This window comes from Corythoichthys intestinalis, chromosome 2 (genome assembly GCF_030265065.1).
Source record: "Corythoichthys intestinalis isolate RoL2023-P3 chromosome 2, ASM3026506v1, whole genome shotgun sequence".
Classification (NCBI taxonomy): Eukaryota; Metazoa; Chordata; class Actinopteri; order Syngnathiformes; family Syngnathidae; genus Corythoichthys; species Corythoichthys intestinalis.
Window position 1 is genome coordinate 35939422 of NC_080396.1, and position 18499 is coordinate 35957920.

The following is an 18499-nucleotide window of genomic DNA, read 5'->3' on the forward strand; positions in this document are numbered from 1 at the left end:
CCGACCAATACAAAAAAGTGTTTTTTAATACAAAAAAGTCACCCTTCAATTAATTATATCAGCTATGCGCTCAACACTTGGTCGGGAATCCATTAGCAGAAATAACTGCTTCAGTGCAGCGTGGCATGGAGGGAATCAGCCTGTGGCACTGCTGAGGTGTTATGGAGGCCCAGGATTCTTTGACAGCGGCCTTAAGCTCATCCGCAGTGTTGGGTCTGGTATAGGGGCCGGTCAGGAGAGTTGGCAGGCCAATTGAGCACAATAATTCCATGGTCAGTAAACCATTTACCAGTAGTTTTGGCACTGTGAGCAGGTGCCAGGTCGTGCTGAAAAATGAAATCTTCATCTTCATAAAGCTTTTCAGCAGACGGAAGCATGAAGTGCTCCAAAATCTCCTGATATGCAAAATTTGCTTTCATCTGAAAAAAGTACTTTGGATCACTGAGCAACAGTCCAATGCTGCTTCTCTGTAGCCCAGGTCAGGCGCTTCTGCCATTTCCAGCACACGCCTGTGCATTGTGGCTCTGGATGTTTCTACTCCAGACTCAGTCCACTGTTTCTGCAGGTCCCCCAAGGTCTGGAATCGGCCCTTCTCCACAATCTTTCTCAGGGTGTGGTCCCCTCTTCTGATTGTGCAGCGTTTCCTGCCACACTTTTTCCTTCCCACAGACTTCCCGCTGAGGTGCCTTGATACAGCACTCTGGGAACAGCCTATTCGCTCAAAAATTTCTTTCTGTGTCTTAGCCTCTTGCTTGAGCGTGTCAATGATGGCCTTCTGGACAGCAGTCAGGTCGGCAGTCTTGCCCATGATTGCGGTTTTGAATAATGAACCAGGCTGGGAGTTTTTAAAAGCCTCAGGAATCTTTCGCAGGGGTTTTGAGTTAATTTGTTGATTCAGATGATTTGGTTAGTAGCTTCTTTAGAGTATCTTTTCATGATATGCAATTTTTTTGAGATACGGATTTTTGGTTTTTCTTGACTTTTTTGCCAAAATCATCAATATTAAAACAATAAAAGGCTTGAACTACTTCAGTTGTGTGTAATGAATATAAAATATATGAAAGTCTAATGTTTATCAGTACATTACAGAAAATAATGAACTTTATCACACTATGCTAATTTTTTGAGAAGGACAATTTTTTTCCCCAAATAATTGTTCATAAACATTGGATAGTGTGTACATCTGAGAGGATAGGCTATTTGTAATCACATTTGTGATATATAAGTTGTTAAACATGGAATGTTCAAACAAGTATATTGCAGCTGTCTGGAACTGATGGTTTGTATTTAAGGCCCAGTGAAAGGTTTATGTGAATGTCTGCAGCCAGATTGGGAAGCCTGCATTTTGTGCGTGTCCTCAACCCAGCTGACTCCAGTTGCTGAGAGTCAGTTTCCTCTGGGCAAGGAAGAAGAGAGGGTCTTTGGTGTCTTAATCCAAGCCTTATTTGGTGTTTTATTATCAAGGTAAGTGTGAAGTCCTCGTGCTTTTATAGTCTTCTGTGTCAGTTTTTTTGTGGGATGATTTTCTCTGTCTTTCCAGGGATATTCCCCAAGCAGAAGGCAATGGTAAAGCTTCTCGTCCTGGGAACTCCGAACACAGGAAAGACAGGTAGACTGCCTTTGTGATGATATATGTAAATTTGACATGGTGGGGAAATCCGACTACTTGATCGGAAAATTTACAAATCACACTCATAGTAAAAGCCAACCACAGATCGCACACTTGTATGAATTTCCTAAAATGATTATTTCTTTCATTTCCTTTCAGCAGTGCTTTATTCTCTGTTTCTACAGCCCTGTGTGTCCGCTTCATGACAAAACGATTCATTGGGGAATATGACCACAAGAAGGGTAAGATATTTGCAATTTAACACTTTCATGCACAAATTCTTATATATATATATTAGGGCTGTCAAAATTATCGCGTTAACAGGCAGTAATTCATTTTTTAAATTAATCACATTAAAATATTTGACGCATTTAACGCACATGCCCCGCTCAAACAGATTAAAATGAAAGCACAGTGTAATGTCCACTTGTTACTTGTGTTTTTTTGTGTTTTGTTGCCCTCTGCTGGCGCTTGGGTTCTACTGGTTTTATGGGTTTCAGCACAATGAGAATTGTATAATTATTGACATCAACAATGGCGAGCTACTAGTTTATTTTTTGATTGAAAATTTTACAAATTTTATTAAAACGAAAACATTAAGAGGGATTTTAATGTAAAATTTCTATAACTTGTACTAACATTTATATTTTAAGAACTGCAAGTCTTTCTATCCATGGATCACTTTAACAGAATGTTAATAATGTACTTCTGCACCGTATGTTTGAATGTATATATCCGTCTTGTGTCTCATCTTTCCATTCCAACAATAATTTACAAAAAATATGGCATATTTTATAGATGGTTTGAATTGTGAATAATTACGATTAATCAATTTTTAAGCTGTAATGAACTCGATGACAAATTTGAATCGTTTGACAGCCCTAATGTATATATATAAATATATGCCGTAATACATTTTTGCCCTTACGGGCACTCATTTAATTTATATGTTGACATTGATAGAAGTCCAATCCATTTTGACTACGAGGGACAAATGAACTTCGCCTTTCCCATCTCAATAGATTGGACGTCTATCTCTGTCAATGGCACTGAAACAAGAGCAGTCGTCCCAATTTAAATGTATTGGACATTTATCGCCATCAATGGCATGCAATGAGTTAAATACGACAAAGGGAGGAAAAAATCAACTTTAGAGTGTTACTTGGGCCTGTAACAAGTGTGTATTTATTTTAACTTCATTGACTTAGTTTTTATTAACATGTAACAAGTGTGTATTTATTTTAACTTCATTGACTTAGTTTTTATTAACATATTATAAATGTACTCATTGTACTCATGTTTAAAACATAATATAAAAATTGGATAATCATAATTTATATATATATATATATATATATATTAGGGCTTTCAAACCATTAAAATTTTTAATCGTGTTAATTACAGCTTAAAAATTAATTAATTGTAATTAATCGCAATTAATCGCAGTTCAAACCATCTATAAAATATGCCATATTTTTCAGTAAATTATAGTTGGAATGATAAGATAAGACACAAGATGGATATATACATTTAACATACGGTACATAAGGACTGTATTTCTTTATTATAACAATAAATCAAGAAGATGGCATTAACATTATTAACATTCTGTTAAAGCGATCCATGGATAGAAAGCCTTGTAGTTCTTAAAAGAAAAATGTTAGTACAAGTTATAGAAATTGTATATTAAAACCCCTCTTAATGTTTTCGTTTTAATAAAATTTGTACAATTTTCAATCAAAAAATAAACTAGTAGCCCGCCATTGTTGATGTGAATAATTACTTACACAATGCTCATGGGTGCTGAAGCCTATAAAAGCAGTTGCACCCAAGCGCCAGCAGAGGGCGGCAAAACTCCATAAAACACAACAAGTGAGCGTTTCATTGTACTGTCATTTAAATCTGTGAGCGGGGCATCTGCGTTAATTGCGTCAAATATTTTAACGTGATTAATTTAAAAAATTAACGCCCGTTAACGCGATAATTTTGACAGCCCTAATATATATATATATATATATATATATATATATATATATAGAACAGTTGCTAATATTTGATTTTATTTAAATGACTAAAAATAGCCGCTTCCCCTATAAGGTTTAAAGGTCTTAAGTGTCAACTTTTGAATAGCTGTCCAGGCAAGTGACCAGTGTCCCTGAAAGGTTTAATGTCAAAAGAAAAGCAAGCTATCCTCACTGCCATCATGTGTTCCACCAGAGGTGACCTACAGATGCTGCCACCTGGTGGACCAGGAAGTTGTTAACCTTGAGATTTTGGATCCAGCTTGTAAGGTACATACTAGTGTGTTCTATTCCTCATGAACCTGTGGTGTACCACAAATTGTACTTCTTTAAGGTTTTTTTTTTCTTAATCCAATTCTCAATCAACACAAGTACAAGTTTCTGAATTTTGATGAATTAGCCTTGTCTGTTGTCATATTACTTTTGAATAGACCATAGCATTTGCGTGAATATTTTGTAGCATGGTTTGCAATTGAACATTTTGACTCCGAAAGTAATATATTTTAAAGCTCTGAAGTGTACTGATGCCGTTTTCTATGACAGGAAACCTGCGCACGGTCCCTCGAGGAATCCATCCGCTGGGCTGATGGCTTCCTGTTGCTCTATTCCATCACACACCGCCATAGTTTTCTGGAGGTCTCACGGCTCAAAAGAATTATTGACCAAACTAAACAGAGTCTAGGTAAGAAAAGAATTGACTCACAAATCACGAGACCTCACACGCATTTGAAGCATTGTGGCTACATCACCGACATTAACAGTAATACGTCAAGACTACTGACTAACCAACCAAAACGCCAGAACCAGCTCTGTGCGATCTACCCAGGGACTGTGTTTTCACTATGTTTGCTCTCTTGTGTAAGCCCTGGATGGAGCCTGCCTATTGTCACCTTGACATATACACACACACGCACACACACATCAGATACTCGCCATGTTCTGAAGAAATAAGCGTTTACACAGTCACATGTGATGGTAAGATTTATAAGTCTTCATCCGGGAAGTAACCATGGGTGTGTGACTCAGCTGTGCCAACAGTGCTGGTAGCCAATAAAGCAGACTTGGAAATTGGCAGAGAGGTGACAACAGAGGAAGGACAGAGATTAGCTCGTGATCTAAGGTTTGTATGGACAGTACCATATGACAAATGTGCATATACAGAATACTTGGGTCAATGTGTGTTTCAAGTTTTTTTTGCCAAACATTTGAACTAAGCCTAATCCATTCTTTGGTTCATACTGACTCAGAAATATAAATTAATGACTAAAGTGATGTTTGCGTGTGTGGAGGTGTGGTTTCAGGGAGTTATCGGTGGCTGAAGCTGTGTTAGCTGTGGAAGCTGCCGTGTTTCAGCTGATCAGGTTGGTTTTCTGTCATGTGAATAATTCTTTTTTACACTTACAGTTCTGGACAAATTTGAGATCCCTCAATGGTCGCTAAAATAACTTAAATCACTTATAATCAGGGGTGAAAGTGGGCCACAACGGTCAGGAACGCAGTTCCAGTGTAAGACTCAGGGCCAGAACGCAGTTCCGGTGCACGGTGCTTTGATTCCAAAAATATGACGGTAACTGTCAAAACGCTATGAAAAAAAAAGGCCAAGCTGCCACACATGCATTTCATCTCCAAGAAGAAAACAATCTACCAACATCATATTTACATGCACAAGTGTTAACAACAAGCATAATAAAGTGCTGGTGTAGCGTAATCTGTTCCCACCAATATTTATTATTTATTTTATTCTACGGACGGCATGGAGGTTTCCCCAGCTGCTGCAGTTATCTGAGTCTGACGATGATGAGTCACGTCAATGTGTGAATGCACGCAGCAAGGCAAAACGCCTGGACTCATTTATCCTTTCTTTCAAATTTCTTTTTATTGGTTTTACAAAAAAACAGAACAAAAAAAAAAGTTATCCAACACAACCAACCATGAAGTCTAAGTCTAATCGTAAATGTCCAAAGAGTCATAGAAAGATCTTCCATGCCATCACTTCCAATACATAATGGTTACAGAATAAAAATACAGTGCAATACATTCAAATGTCCCACCAAATAGGAGCAGCATGGAAAGCGACCGTACCGTTGCCCATCCCCATGGCTAAATTAGCACAATATAACAGTGCATATGTCATTCCTGCACTTGTGTAGCGGTGTTGTCAAAGAATGAAAGAAAAGGTCCCCATGTACTATAAAATTTCTTTTTAGAACCGCGAAGAATATATCTGATGTTCTCGAGCCTAAGGTTCATCAGCACATCCCTTATCCAATGCGACGTTGTGGGTGGGGCAGCCTCCTTCCACCTCAAAAGAACCAAACGTCGCGCCAAAAGGGTGGTAAAAGCAATAACCCTACACCCCAAGTAGGCAGCCACAGACCCTCCCGTAAAACTCCAAATATTGATATTAAACGATCAGGAGTGATTCCGACCCCTAACACTAGGGAGAGGGCTTCAAAAATACCCTTCCAAAATATTTCTAAGCTCGGACATAACCAAAACATATGGATCAGTGTTGCATCCGCCAGCTTACACCTATCACACAAAGTGCTGATTTCTGGAAAGATTCTGGACAATCTGACCTTAGAATAGTGTACCCGATGTACTTTATATTGAATCAGAGCATGACGAGCGCACATAGATGAATTATGTACCCTACCCAAAACCTTAGACCACAGTCCCTCTCCAATTGGTGTTTGAAGATCCCGTGCCCACAGGTCTTTGATTCTGGATAAGGACAGAGCTACCATATGAGAAATTAGATTAAAAATGCGCTTAATTCCCCCTTTCTCTGTCGGATCTAAAGACATAACATCATCTAAAACTGTTGTTGGAGGTTTATTTGGGAAAAGCGCTATGATACCCTTAACAAAACTAAGTTGCAGATACAGTGCCTTGCAAAAGTATTCGGCCCCCTTGAACCTTGCAACCTTTCGCCATATTTCAGGCTTCAAACATAAAGATATAAAATTTTAATTTTTTGTCAAGAATCAACAACAAGTGGGACACAATCGTGAAGTGGAACAAAATTTATTGGATAATTTAAACTTTTTTAACAAATAAAAAACTGAAAAGTGGGGCGTGCAATATTATTCGGCCCCCTTGCGTTAATACTTTGTAGCGCCACCTTTTGCTCCAATTACAGCTGCAAGTCGCTTGGGTTATGTTTCTATCTGTTTTGCACATCGAGAGACTGACATTCTTGCCCATTCTTCCTTGCAAAACAGTTCGAGCTCAGTGAGGTTGGATGGAGAGTGTTTGTGAACAGCAGTCTTCAGCTCTTTCCACAGATTCTCGATTGGATTCAGGTCTGGACTTTGACTTGGCCATTGTAACACCTGGATACGTTTATTTTTTAACCATTCCATTGTAGATTTGGCTTTATGTTTTGGATCATTGTCCTGATGGAAGATAAATCTCCGTCCCAGTCTCAGGTCTTGTGCAGATACCAACAGGTTTTCTTCCAGAATGTTCCTGTATTTGGCTGCATCCATCTTCCCGTCAATTTTAACCATCTTCCCTGTCCCTGCTGAAGAAAAGCAGGCCCAAACCATGATGCTGCCACCACCATGTTTGACATTGGGGATGGTGTGTTCAGGGTGATGAGCTGTGTTGCTTTTACGCCAAACATATCGTTTTGCATTGTGGCCAAAACGTTCAATTTTGGTTTCATCTGACCAGAGCACCTTCTTCCACATGTTTGGTGTGTCTCCCAGGTGGCTTGTGGCAAACTTTGAACAAGACTTATGACTTATGGATATCTTTGAGAAATGGCTTTCTTCTTGCCACTCTTCCATAAAGGCCAGATTTGTGCAGTGTACGACTGATTGTTGTCCTATGGACAGACTCTCCCACCTCAGCTGTAGATCTCTGCAGTTCATCCAGAGTGATCATGGGCCTCTTGGCTGCATCTCTGATCAGTTTTCTCCTTGTTTGAGAAGAAAGTTTGGAAGGATGGCCGGGTCTTGGTAGATTTGCAGTGGTCTGATGCTCCTTCCATTTCAATATGATGGCTTGCACAGTGCTCCTTGAGATGTTTAAAGCTTGGGAAATCTTTTTGTATCCAAATCCGGCTTTAAACTTCTCCACAACAGTATCTCGGACCTGCCTGGTGTGTTCCTTGGTTTTCATAATGCTCTCTGCACTTTAAACAGAACCCTGAGACTATCACAGAGCAGGTGCATTTATACGGAGACTTGATTACACACAGGTGGATTCTATTTATCATCATCGGTCATTTAGGACAACATGGGATCATTCAGAGATCCTCACTGAACTTCTGGAGTGAGTTTGCTGCACTGAAAGTAAAGGGGCCGAATAATATTGCACGCCCCACTTTTCAGTTTTTTATTTGTTAAAAAAGTTTAAATTATCCAATAAATGTTGTTCCACTTCACGTTTGTGTCCCACTTGTTGTTGATTCTTGACAAAAAAAATAAATTTCATATCTTTATGTTTGAAGCCTGAAATGTGGCGAAAGGTTGCAAGATTCAAGGGGGCCGAATACTTTTGCAAGGCACTGTATCTAAAATGATGAGAGTTAGGACTCATTTATCCTTACAATTGGCTGACATACTGACATGTGATCAGCAGAGTGAGTTAGCTCTGATTGGTTCAAATGTGCATGTTATCTGGAACAGCAGAAAAAAAAAAAAGGTTGTTGAATTGATGCGACCAAAAAGGGCAATACAACATAAAATGGATCAAATCTTTAACAGCAACGAAAGAGTTGAGGAGGCTTATTTATCATATTTAGTTTTATTTGCTGTGATGGGGAGGTTCAGAATATCTTAGCTGTCAATGTACACTTTGGACTTATATTTGTTCATTTATTTTAGGCTACTTATTCATTTCCTTATGATTTAAAAAAGTCAATGTTTGCGGGATCTTCAAAATATATTCCATTTCACTCTGCATAATATAAGTAATTTGTACTTATTTTTCTGAATGTATGTTACTTATATCTTTCATATTTAAAAAAAAAAAAAAAAAAGTAAATGTTTACATTAACTTCAATTTTAATATACATCCTATGTTCTTAAGAAGTTAAAATTGAGATTTGGCATTTTGTATGTGAGGAAATGAGGGAAAATAAAAATTAGGACATGGAGGTTGGGGTAATTGGTGTTTTTGTTCACTTTTATTTGCAAATTATTGAAAAAATACTATTTTGAATGAAAATCAGTTTTTGTATGTGTTATATTACGTCGGGGAGTTCCGGCAAGAAATTCTAGCCACTTTCACCCCTGCTTATAATCAGACATTTTTTCCTCCACCAATGTGTGACAGGCGAGTCCTGGACCAACAGCGGCCCTTGCCTGATCGCCGTTCCTACATGCTGACTATGCGCCACGCTCTGACAAGGAAACTGACCCGATCGAAAACCATGCAGTGGTGACCTTTTACGTAGTCGTTGCAGTATAGAGGGGTACTTGGGTCTGTATAAACCTATGTGAAAACTACAGATGTGGTTTCTCTTTAGAGGGGTCGGACATGATATGGGAAATGATACCGTTATTGTTTATATATAAATACAGGAGTTTGGTTCTTGCCTATCTACAGTGGGGAGAACAAGTATTTGATACTCTGCCAATGGGTTTTCCCATTGACTGTGTATCAAATACTTGTTCTCCCCACTGTATCAAAACCCTTTAACAGCGAACGTGTCGGCAGCGAAACGTTTACGCATATCAGAGCATAGCAAACTGCGGAAGAGTGGTCTGTGTTACGTAGTGTGTGACGGAGCTCTGTGTCATCTTCAAGAGCAGTGGTCCCCAAACACCGGGCCACGAACCGGTACCGGTCCGTGGCGCATTTGCTACCAGGCCGCAGCGAAGTAAATAATTTATTAACTCTCTTGACACATCAATATCCATGTCTACTTTATAGACTAATCCGAGTAAAGATTTGTATAGGTCGCCATCTAGTGGCTGGCCGCAATTACTAGGGTGTTTGCGCACCTATAGCAGCCCCCGCCAGTCAATGTAACAGTAACTTTAGCGGCTGTTGGCTGTGTGCTGTGGGCGGCGATGTCTTTGGACAGCTTTTTTACAAGGAAAAGCCATCTGCTGAGCCAGAAGAGGAGCCTACAGCGAAGTCCATTCTGCATAATATGTGGCTAAAAGCTCGCAAAGGAGGCAACAAAAGCGAATGCACTGAGAGCATCATACCTCATGGCGAACCATATTGCTAAAGCTAAGAAACCTTTCATGATTGAAGAAGAACTCATTATGCTTGCAACCAAGGATATTTGCCGACAAGTTTTAGGAGAGGCCGCTGTTTAAAAAAAAAAAGATTGATTCAGTATATGGTGAGTGACAATTTCCCTGCACTTAAGCCCCGACGTGTTATTTTATATTTACTGTCATTTTCTGCCACACGTTGCCGGTCCGTGAAAAAAAGGCCCACATTACACCGGTCCGTTGTGCAAATAAGGTTGGGGAACACTGTTCGAGAGGAAGCTGAGTGGCATGCCTGAAAAAAATGAACTGAACAAGTTTAATGTCAATATTTTTTGAAAGACTTTTTTAATGTTTTATTTCATTATTTTTTTCCCCCACTATCAAAGTTTACAATTTGTACATAGATGTATGTGTTCGAGAAGCTTGAATATGTATTTACTTTTGATAAGGTGATGGGTGCCATACCTAACCTCAAAAAGAGGTATCCTCCAAACCTTTTTTTGCATGATGGTATATACTGTATATATATACTAGTATATATACACTCAGCGGCCACTTTATTAGGTACACCTGTCAACTGCTCGTTAACACTGAATTTCTAATCAGCCAATCACATGGCGGCAACTCATTGCATTTAGGCATTTAGACATGGTTTAAGACAATCTCCTGCAGTTCAAACCGAGCATCAGTATGGGGAAGAAAGGTGATTTGAGTGACTTTAAACGTGGCATGGTTGTTGGTGCCAGAAGGGCTGGTCTGAATATTTCAGAAACTGCTGATCTACTGGGATTTTCACGCACAACCATCTCCAGGGTTTACAGAGAATGGTCCGAAAAAGAAAAAATATCCAGAGAGCGGCAGTTCTGTGGGCGGAAATGCCTTGTTGATGCCAGAGGTCAGAGGAGAATGGCCAGACTGGTTCGAGCTGATAGAAAGGCAACTGTGACTCAAATAACCCCCCGTTACAACCAAGGTAGGCAGAAGAGCATCTCTGAACGCACAGTACGTCGAACTTTGAGGCAGATGGGATACAACAGCAGAAGACCACGGTGGGTGCCACTCCTTTCAGCTAAGAACAGGAAAATGAGGCTACAATTTGCACAAGCTCATCGAAATTGGACAATATAAGATTGGAAAAACGTTGCCTGGTCTGATGAGTCTCGATTTCTGCTGCGACATTCGGATGGGAGGGTCAGAATTTGGCGTCAACAACATGAAAGCATGGATCCATCCTGCCTTGTATCAACGGTTCAGGCTGGTGGTGGTGGTGTAACAGTGTGGGGAATATTTTCTTGGCACTCTTTGGGCCCCTTGGTACCAATTGAGCATCGTTGGAACGCAGCAGCCTACCTGAGTATTGTTGCTGACCATGTTCATCCCTTTATGACCACAATGTACCCAACTTCTGATGGCTACTTTCAGCAGGATAACGCGCCATGTCATAAAGCTGGAATCATTTCAGACTGGTTTCTTGAACATGACAATGAGTTCACTGTACTCAAATGGCCTCCACAGTCACCAGATCTCAATCCAATAGAGCATCTTTGGGATGTGGTGGAACGGGAGATTCGCATCTTGGATGTGCAGCCGACAAATCTGCACTAACTGTGTGATGCCATCATGTCAATATAGACCAAACTCTGTGAGGAATGCTTCCAGCACCTTGTTGAATCTATGCCACGAAGAATTGAAGCAGTTCTGAAGGCAAAAGGGGGTCCAACCCGTTACTAGCATGGTGTACCTAATAAAGTGGCCGGTGAGTGTATATTCACTATTTTGCGCTGTTGGTCTACTGCATATAACCTGTTTTGACCATAGTATGTAGAAAGGACAAAAACACCACCTTTGACCATACATGCTGTTTCTGTTGAATTATCAAATACAAAACTATTCAGTCTCATTTTTTTCTGTTGAATGTTTATCCTAACAAGTTGAATAAATATTATCAAGCTTCAAAACATTCCATTGAGCATGTTTGGTTGTTAATGGCACATCAATATAACAAATTTTGACCCTATTTTATTTTTTTTATTTTTTATTTTTTTTCTATAATGTCTTTTTGGATCCAAAATGTTGATTATAATTAGTCAGTGAAGAAAACAACAGTTTGGACATAAATGTTATGATGTCCTAGAAAAAAGGACTCAACCAGGTCATTGTAAACATTTTTTCTTTCAAATAAAAAGGCAACATTAAAAGCATGCAAATTCGGACAAAATAAGCTCAGGTGTTAAAGGCTTTAAATTGAACAACCACATAAATCTTTTCTCTGCCTTGAAGAGCCTATATCTGAAAATGTCTTTCTGAGTGTGTTGCTCTGCATTGAATCAACCTGAGATTAGAACACCACATCAGCGACTCTCAGCTGATGACTTTGCAGCTGTGGTTGGCTGAAGTTAGGTAGGAATAGGATAGAGCGGTGGTTCTAAACCTTGCTGAAGGTACGGAACCCCACGTTTCACATGTGGATTCACCGAACCCTTCGGAATTGGATAATAAAGCAATTTTTTTCAAACTTAAAACTAGGCTAGACAGCTAATAATTTAGCAAATTCCCGTTCAAGATTCTTCTCACTTTGACAATAGTGAATGTCAAACAGGAAAACAGGTCAAAATTTGAGACCACACAGCCCATTGGTCATTGTTGTATTCCCTCATACCAAGTACGAGTCAACCTTCCACTGAGCAAACCAGTTCCTCCTCCTATCAGATCGTAGACTAGCAGTTAAAAGAAATGGACTAAGGCCAATACTTGGTCTAAAAAGCCACTTACTTATGAATGAATCTGACCTTTTAGCCAGACGGCCGGAATCACGACAGCCGAACCGCCGGACCCACACTGGCGCAGCTCCAATGACCCGGGCCAACGAGATCCAGACAACCCGGCCAAAAGGCCAAACTCCGCGCGTTCACTTTAGTCTTAACCCCTTGTACTGACTCCATTTTGAAAGCTGGAAAAAGGCTTCGAAGCACGCTTCGACAATTTATTTAGGTCGACAGCGATCAAACGGCAAGGCGAAACAGAAATGGACTCAGGCGGGGAGGCAGACTCGTTCCAAGGTCACCTATCACAAGTCAATAAAAGATTCCCGAGAAAAATGACAACAATTAGTTAAACATTCAGTCTTTTTGAAGGCGTTCGCGGGGCGGGCTGTGGGCAGAAGAAGGGTGTGCTTGGGCATTGTTCAGGATTATTGTCAGTTTGTGGATCGGACAGGAGGATTCGGGAGTCATTGTTGTCAGGGCAATGAGAGTTGTGGACTTTGCCACTTCAGTGTCAAAGGGGCTTATGGAGTCTTATCAGTCGTGTTATCAGTTGGATATCGGGCGTTCTCCGGTGCTCCTTGTGTTGGGACCGGACGTCCCGCCATTTGTTCTGAACTATCGGGTAGAACTGATTACGGGAGTAGGTGGTGCAGACGTGGACTTGTAGATGTCTTGCCTCGTCAGCTTCAATCTTGCTCAGTCAGTTGCATGATGCACACGTTGGGCTTCTGTGATAAGAAGGCGTCATGTATCTCTTATGTCCTATATTCTGCTTGTTTTCCTTAAACTATGGTTTAAGTGCTATTTAGTTTATCTTGGGTGTGTTAGAGTAATACAAACAGTCAAGCAGTAAATACGAGAAGATACTATTCCCTGACTGATTGTTGTAAAGTGTGTTAGAGTAATACAAACAGTCGATCGGTAAATACGAGAAAAGATACTATTTCCTTCACTTAAAACCACTAGACACAACTACATTTAATCAGCGTACGAAAATAGGGCTTTGCGTTTCTTTTCCTTCGGTGAACCCCTTAGACCAAGGGTCCCCAACCGATTGACTTTGGCATGTGCCTCTTAATACCCCAGTAGCCCTGTCTACTCGAGATCTACAACTACAGGATAGGAGGTCGTCATAGAAATGCATTGATTGGACTGTTAGCATATCTATGTGTGCTTTGCCTCGATAATAACGTATGACGTAGGTCGTCACCAATCACATTTGTTCCCGGAAATAATTAGCCCCCACACTAGAATGACTAAAAAACAGACGTCTTTGGACAGATTTTTTATGGGGAAAAGGGAACCTGACGAGCAAGAAGATGGGCCTACAACCTTGAAGAAAACAAAATCTATTCTACTTCCCAATCACTAAAGACCCACGAACTGCGAAGGAGTTGATTCGTGACCCGTATATGAATAAATCGAGTGATTCAAGCATTTCTTTGCAACAGGAATATCAGCTTGTAGAGATTGCAAATCACGGCGACTTTAAACGTACATTTGAGACAACAACTCTACCGAGGTTCTGGATTAAAGTCATTTCGGAATATCCTGACATCGCAAGGAGAGCACTGAAAACTGCTACAATTTCCAACTATCCTTGTGAAGCCGGCTTCTCTCACTCTCCCATCTCGGGACCATCTTGTCGCAATGAAACAAGCTCAGGTCTCCCACTAATTCAGCGGGTGAGTTGTATTTTCCCTGCACTTAACACGACGGGGCTAACAGAAAATGTTATTTTATATTTGCTGTATTTTTCTGCCGCACATTGCCGTCGTTCTGACAAATTTGGCATGCACGTAACGTTAAAAATGACCGCGAATGCAGCGATTCCAAAGTACACACTATAAACTTTCTTTAAAGCAGACATGTCCAAAGTTCGGCCCGGGGGCCAAATGCGGCCCGTGGTCAGATTTCATCCGGCCCCCAGCCTATGTCATAAAATCAATAACATCTGGCCCGCACACAGACCTAATAAATTGGTCAGCAGTACTGCTACAAGCATATGAAGTAGCTTACACACTAAATGCTGCTCCTCATTTACCCACTAAAAGGGAGCAGCACTCTAAGCAACATTACCAGGTGTGACCCTTTACTCCCAATTTTCTAAAATGGCGACAATCAACAACAAAAAAAGTTGACTGCAACGGCTGGCGCTTAAAGGATAGGTGGAAACTGGACTATTTCGTTACTAAAATACGCAACGACTGTGTCTGCCTCATTTGCAAAGAGACATTCGATGTTTTTAAAGAGTTCAATATGAGGCGATATTACTAAACAAGACATGTTGACATGTACGACAAGATTACAGGGTAAATACGTAGCGAGAAGTTGAAGCAACTTGAAACTAGTTGTATTTCGCAAGAGCCCGAGAGTCGAAAGAGAACGCCACAAACGCTAGTTGCAAAATTGTTGAAATTATTAATTTAAAAAAAAGTAGTCCTGCAACGATTAATCGATTAACTCGAGTATTCGATTGGAAAAAAATATTTAAGCTAAATGTTGTTGCTTCAAGTATTCGTTTAATTGAAGTGGCATTGTAATGGTTGATTTTAAAAGTGTTTGCATTTAATTTTACTGATGAGGGTGGATACAATGCCCTCTGGTCTGTCTCTTTTCACATGGCTGAATCCGACTGCTCCCTGTTAAGACCAACATAATCTAAGTTTTTGTTTGAGCGATGTTTTTTTAATGCATTCTTAATTTAGTCTGTAGGTATATTTAGCCGTTTTTGTGGGAATATGTGTCTGAATCACTTGTTAAGAGCATTGTAAAAAAAAAAAATAAAAAAAAAAACTTAAGCACTTTATAGCATTTAAGCTAGCTGACTTTTGCCATCCAAGTTAGCCAATTGTTCTTTTGTACACAGATCCTCTTTTTTTTTTTTTTTTATATATATCATTTGAGGCTCAGCTCAGGTGTTTTAATTTTTCATGTTCCTTATCCGATTACTCGAATATTCGAACAAACTAGTCCATCGATTAATCGACTATTAAAATATTCGATAGCTGCAGCCCTATAATAAAGCAAATGTGACACACAGAACGGCTTGCTAAAATTTGCTTAAATATATTATATGTAAAGGACGTCAGCCAAAGTCGGCCCCCCACATTTTTACCACACCAAATCTGGCCCCCTTTGCAAAAAGTTTGGACACCCCTGCTTTAAAGAAAGGAAATTAACTTACGTTTGCCATGTTAGCTGCACACAACAACTGCAAGCAGCTCTCTCACTTACTGACTTCGCCATGTCATTAAGCATTAATTTACGCTATTTTCGTGTTGCACATGTATGTTTATGATGTAAATAGTTTTTTTAGCACCGTTGGTTTTCATTAAGAGTCCAGCTGAATATAAAAGAGGGCTTTTTCACCGCCACAAAAGCTTTGGGAGTAAAATTTTGTAGGGTGCAAAATTTGACAGAACACCGGTCCGTGGGAAAAAAGACCCAAATGACACCGGTCCATGGTGCAAAAAAGGTTGGGGACCCCTGCCTTAGACTTACTCACCGAACCCTTGGGGTTTGATCGAACCCATGTTAAGAACCACTGGGATAGATAGAGGTAAAGTGAACCTATTCCAGCTTGCAAAGTCTTTCACTTACAGTAGATGGCGATGTCTACTCCTATTTGAAGCTTCAACGGCCCCACATTGTTTCACCTGCTAAACAGACAATTGTTACTCACATGTACTTGACATGTGAGTAATTTGAGACTGAAGTGTCTGGTGTCATTGTTATCATTCATCTAGCACTGAGAAGAAAATGACTGTCTCAGGGCTTTTGATGAGAGTCTCAGCTCAGTATTCCTCAACATGTAGGCCCTCCAGCTGCCTTTACCAACAACTTTCTCTACAGAACTGTCTATGCAATATATTTTATTGCTGCTGAGGAGTGTGGACCAAATGCAAAAAGGTCATAAAAAAGTAAATAAATAAATAAATAAAAGGGAAAAAATACCTTACCCAAGTACAAGATTTTACATTGAAGGTTTCCTCTGCCAGCCTTGCTATAGGTTAAACATAAAACAATACAGTATCCATCATCATGTGTTATCTATCCTGTGACTTCATTATTGTGGATCTAGCAGCCATGACCTGTAGAGTCCGTGACGATTATGTGACTGTTGGATGTTGATGAGGAGGATTGATGACATTGTAGTGGTCACCTAGGAAACTAAAGGTCAAAATGGCAAGTAACTCTTTTGCCTCAGAATAGATGGTGAGTCATAGTGCATCATTAGGCACTCAGCCAATCACTGACATACTGCTCACAAATGATAACCAATTAAAAATCACAATAAAATTGGCCTCCATCTATTGATGCATTTATGAATTTTTGTAATCCGCTTACTGATATGGTTAATTAAAATATGCAAATGGTGAGACTGGTCATGTGACTGTTTTGTATGTTGTTGTATGCACAAGAGCATTTTCATTCATTAAAAAGCTGTGACGCAACCTTTACTATAAAAATGATTAATTTATGGTTGATTTGGTCCGGAATATCTCAATACTGTTGCAATGTGGAGTTGTATGCAAAAGGCCTAAAAAGTCCAACTGAAAAGTTAAAAAATTATTCAAGAAATCTCCTAATACTTTTACATAAGTAGATATTATTATTTGCTTTTTATCATCCTTAGGGATTACATCACAGCGATGGTAAAGAGAAATGATACCTGAAATTTACATCTGATTGTTGCTCAATGCAATATGACCAACATGGTTAAATATTGTTTTACATCAATAACTTTACTAAGCAGATGCTATGTTGATCATACAGAGTGACGTAAACCAGTGTTTTGACTTGGTAAAATGATATCCAAATGGGGAGAGAAGAGCCAGATGCTATAAAAGAAGTAGGTTGAAGATGAACAGGAGATGATTGTTATAGTAGAGAAGGTAGTATCATTAACTGATGGTAATCATCATGGTTCTTTGTGACAGGTGCACTCTCCTTTGACTCTTTTGGAATGGTCCCAGATATTACGAATAAGCAACAAATCCCCTGGCGAGCTCAGACACACTTCAAAAATGGCTTTCTTATGTTGAACTTTGATGCTAGGGGGTAAATACCTATATTGTGAGGGCCTGTGACCCATGTAAGAATTCATCCTGGGGGAACGCAGACACAATTACATTATTCATATTCATGTTTTCTTGCACAGCAGTACAGAAAGGTTGAATCTGAAAGGTTTAAATCAACCTGACATTTTGGCAAACTACTCAATGCTGTGAATGTAATCCACAAATGCACCATGTATGAGCTCTGAGATGCATCACAGATTGAGTAACAGGCCAGGTATGCAAACAAAGAGTTCCACTAACAATAGGTTTGGGCCTTCTCGCGCTTCTAAATTACAGTTTTGTTTGTCAGAAGGGAAACACTGTTGGGACCTTAGCTGGAGGCTTCCTTGTGTTATTTCAACAGGGCGTTAGTATCTTAGTCTATACCAGGGGTTTCCAAACCGGTCCTTAAAGGCCACTGTGGATGCAGGTCTTTGTTCCAACTGATTCAGCACTGATAGTTTAACCAATGACGTTTGTGCTGAAACAAGCAGCACCTGAGTCTAATCAACTGTTTACACTTGTAACACACCTGATTGGTGAAAATCTGTCCTCTTGTTTGGTTGGAATGAAAACCTGTACCCACTGCGGCCCTTTATGGAAAAGTTTGGACACTCCTGGTCAATACAGACTTGGATTAGGAGACCACAAAATGTTCACATTTCGAAATGAAGAATTAACTCATCGGCAGCCATGGATGGTGATTGAAGTATAATCCATTGTGTGCAGCAGGGGCATCACTGCACAGGGGTGCTTAGGCTTCAGGAGATGACCAGGATGTAAGTGAACGTAGCGTACAAGCACAAAACTTCACAAACAGCTAACAAAGACTGATAATGTATTCATTATTATTGTTGTTGTT

General features: G+C 39.8%; 1 protein-coding gene across 1 annotated transcript; it reads left to right on the top strand.

Moving 5' to 3' along the window:
- The first annotated feature begins 1133 nt into the window (after positions 1-1133).
- On the top strand, positions 1134-9131 carry zgc:110699 (uncharacterized protein LOC325371 homolog). The gene is made up of 8 exons (XM_057830019.1): positions 1134-1464; positions 1541-1609; positions 1795-1851; positions 3827-3900; positions 4174-4312; positions 4657-4750; positions 4920-4991; positions 8917-9131. Exons 2-8 carry the CDS (start codon positions 1564-1566, stop codon positions 9023-9025), a joined length of 591 nt encoding a protein of 196 aa, XP_057686002.1. The 5' UTR covers positions 1134-1464; positions 1541-1563; the 3' UTR covers positions 9026-9131.
- The last annotated feature ends 9368 nt before the right edge of the window (positions 9132-18499 follow it).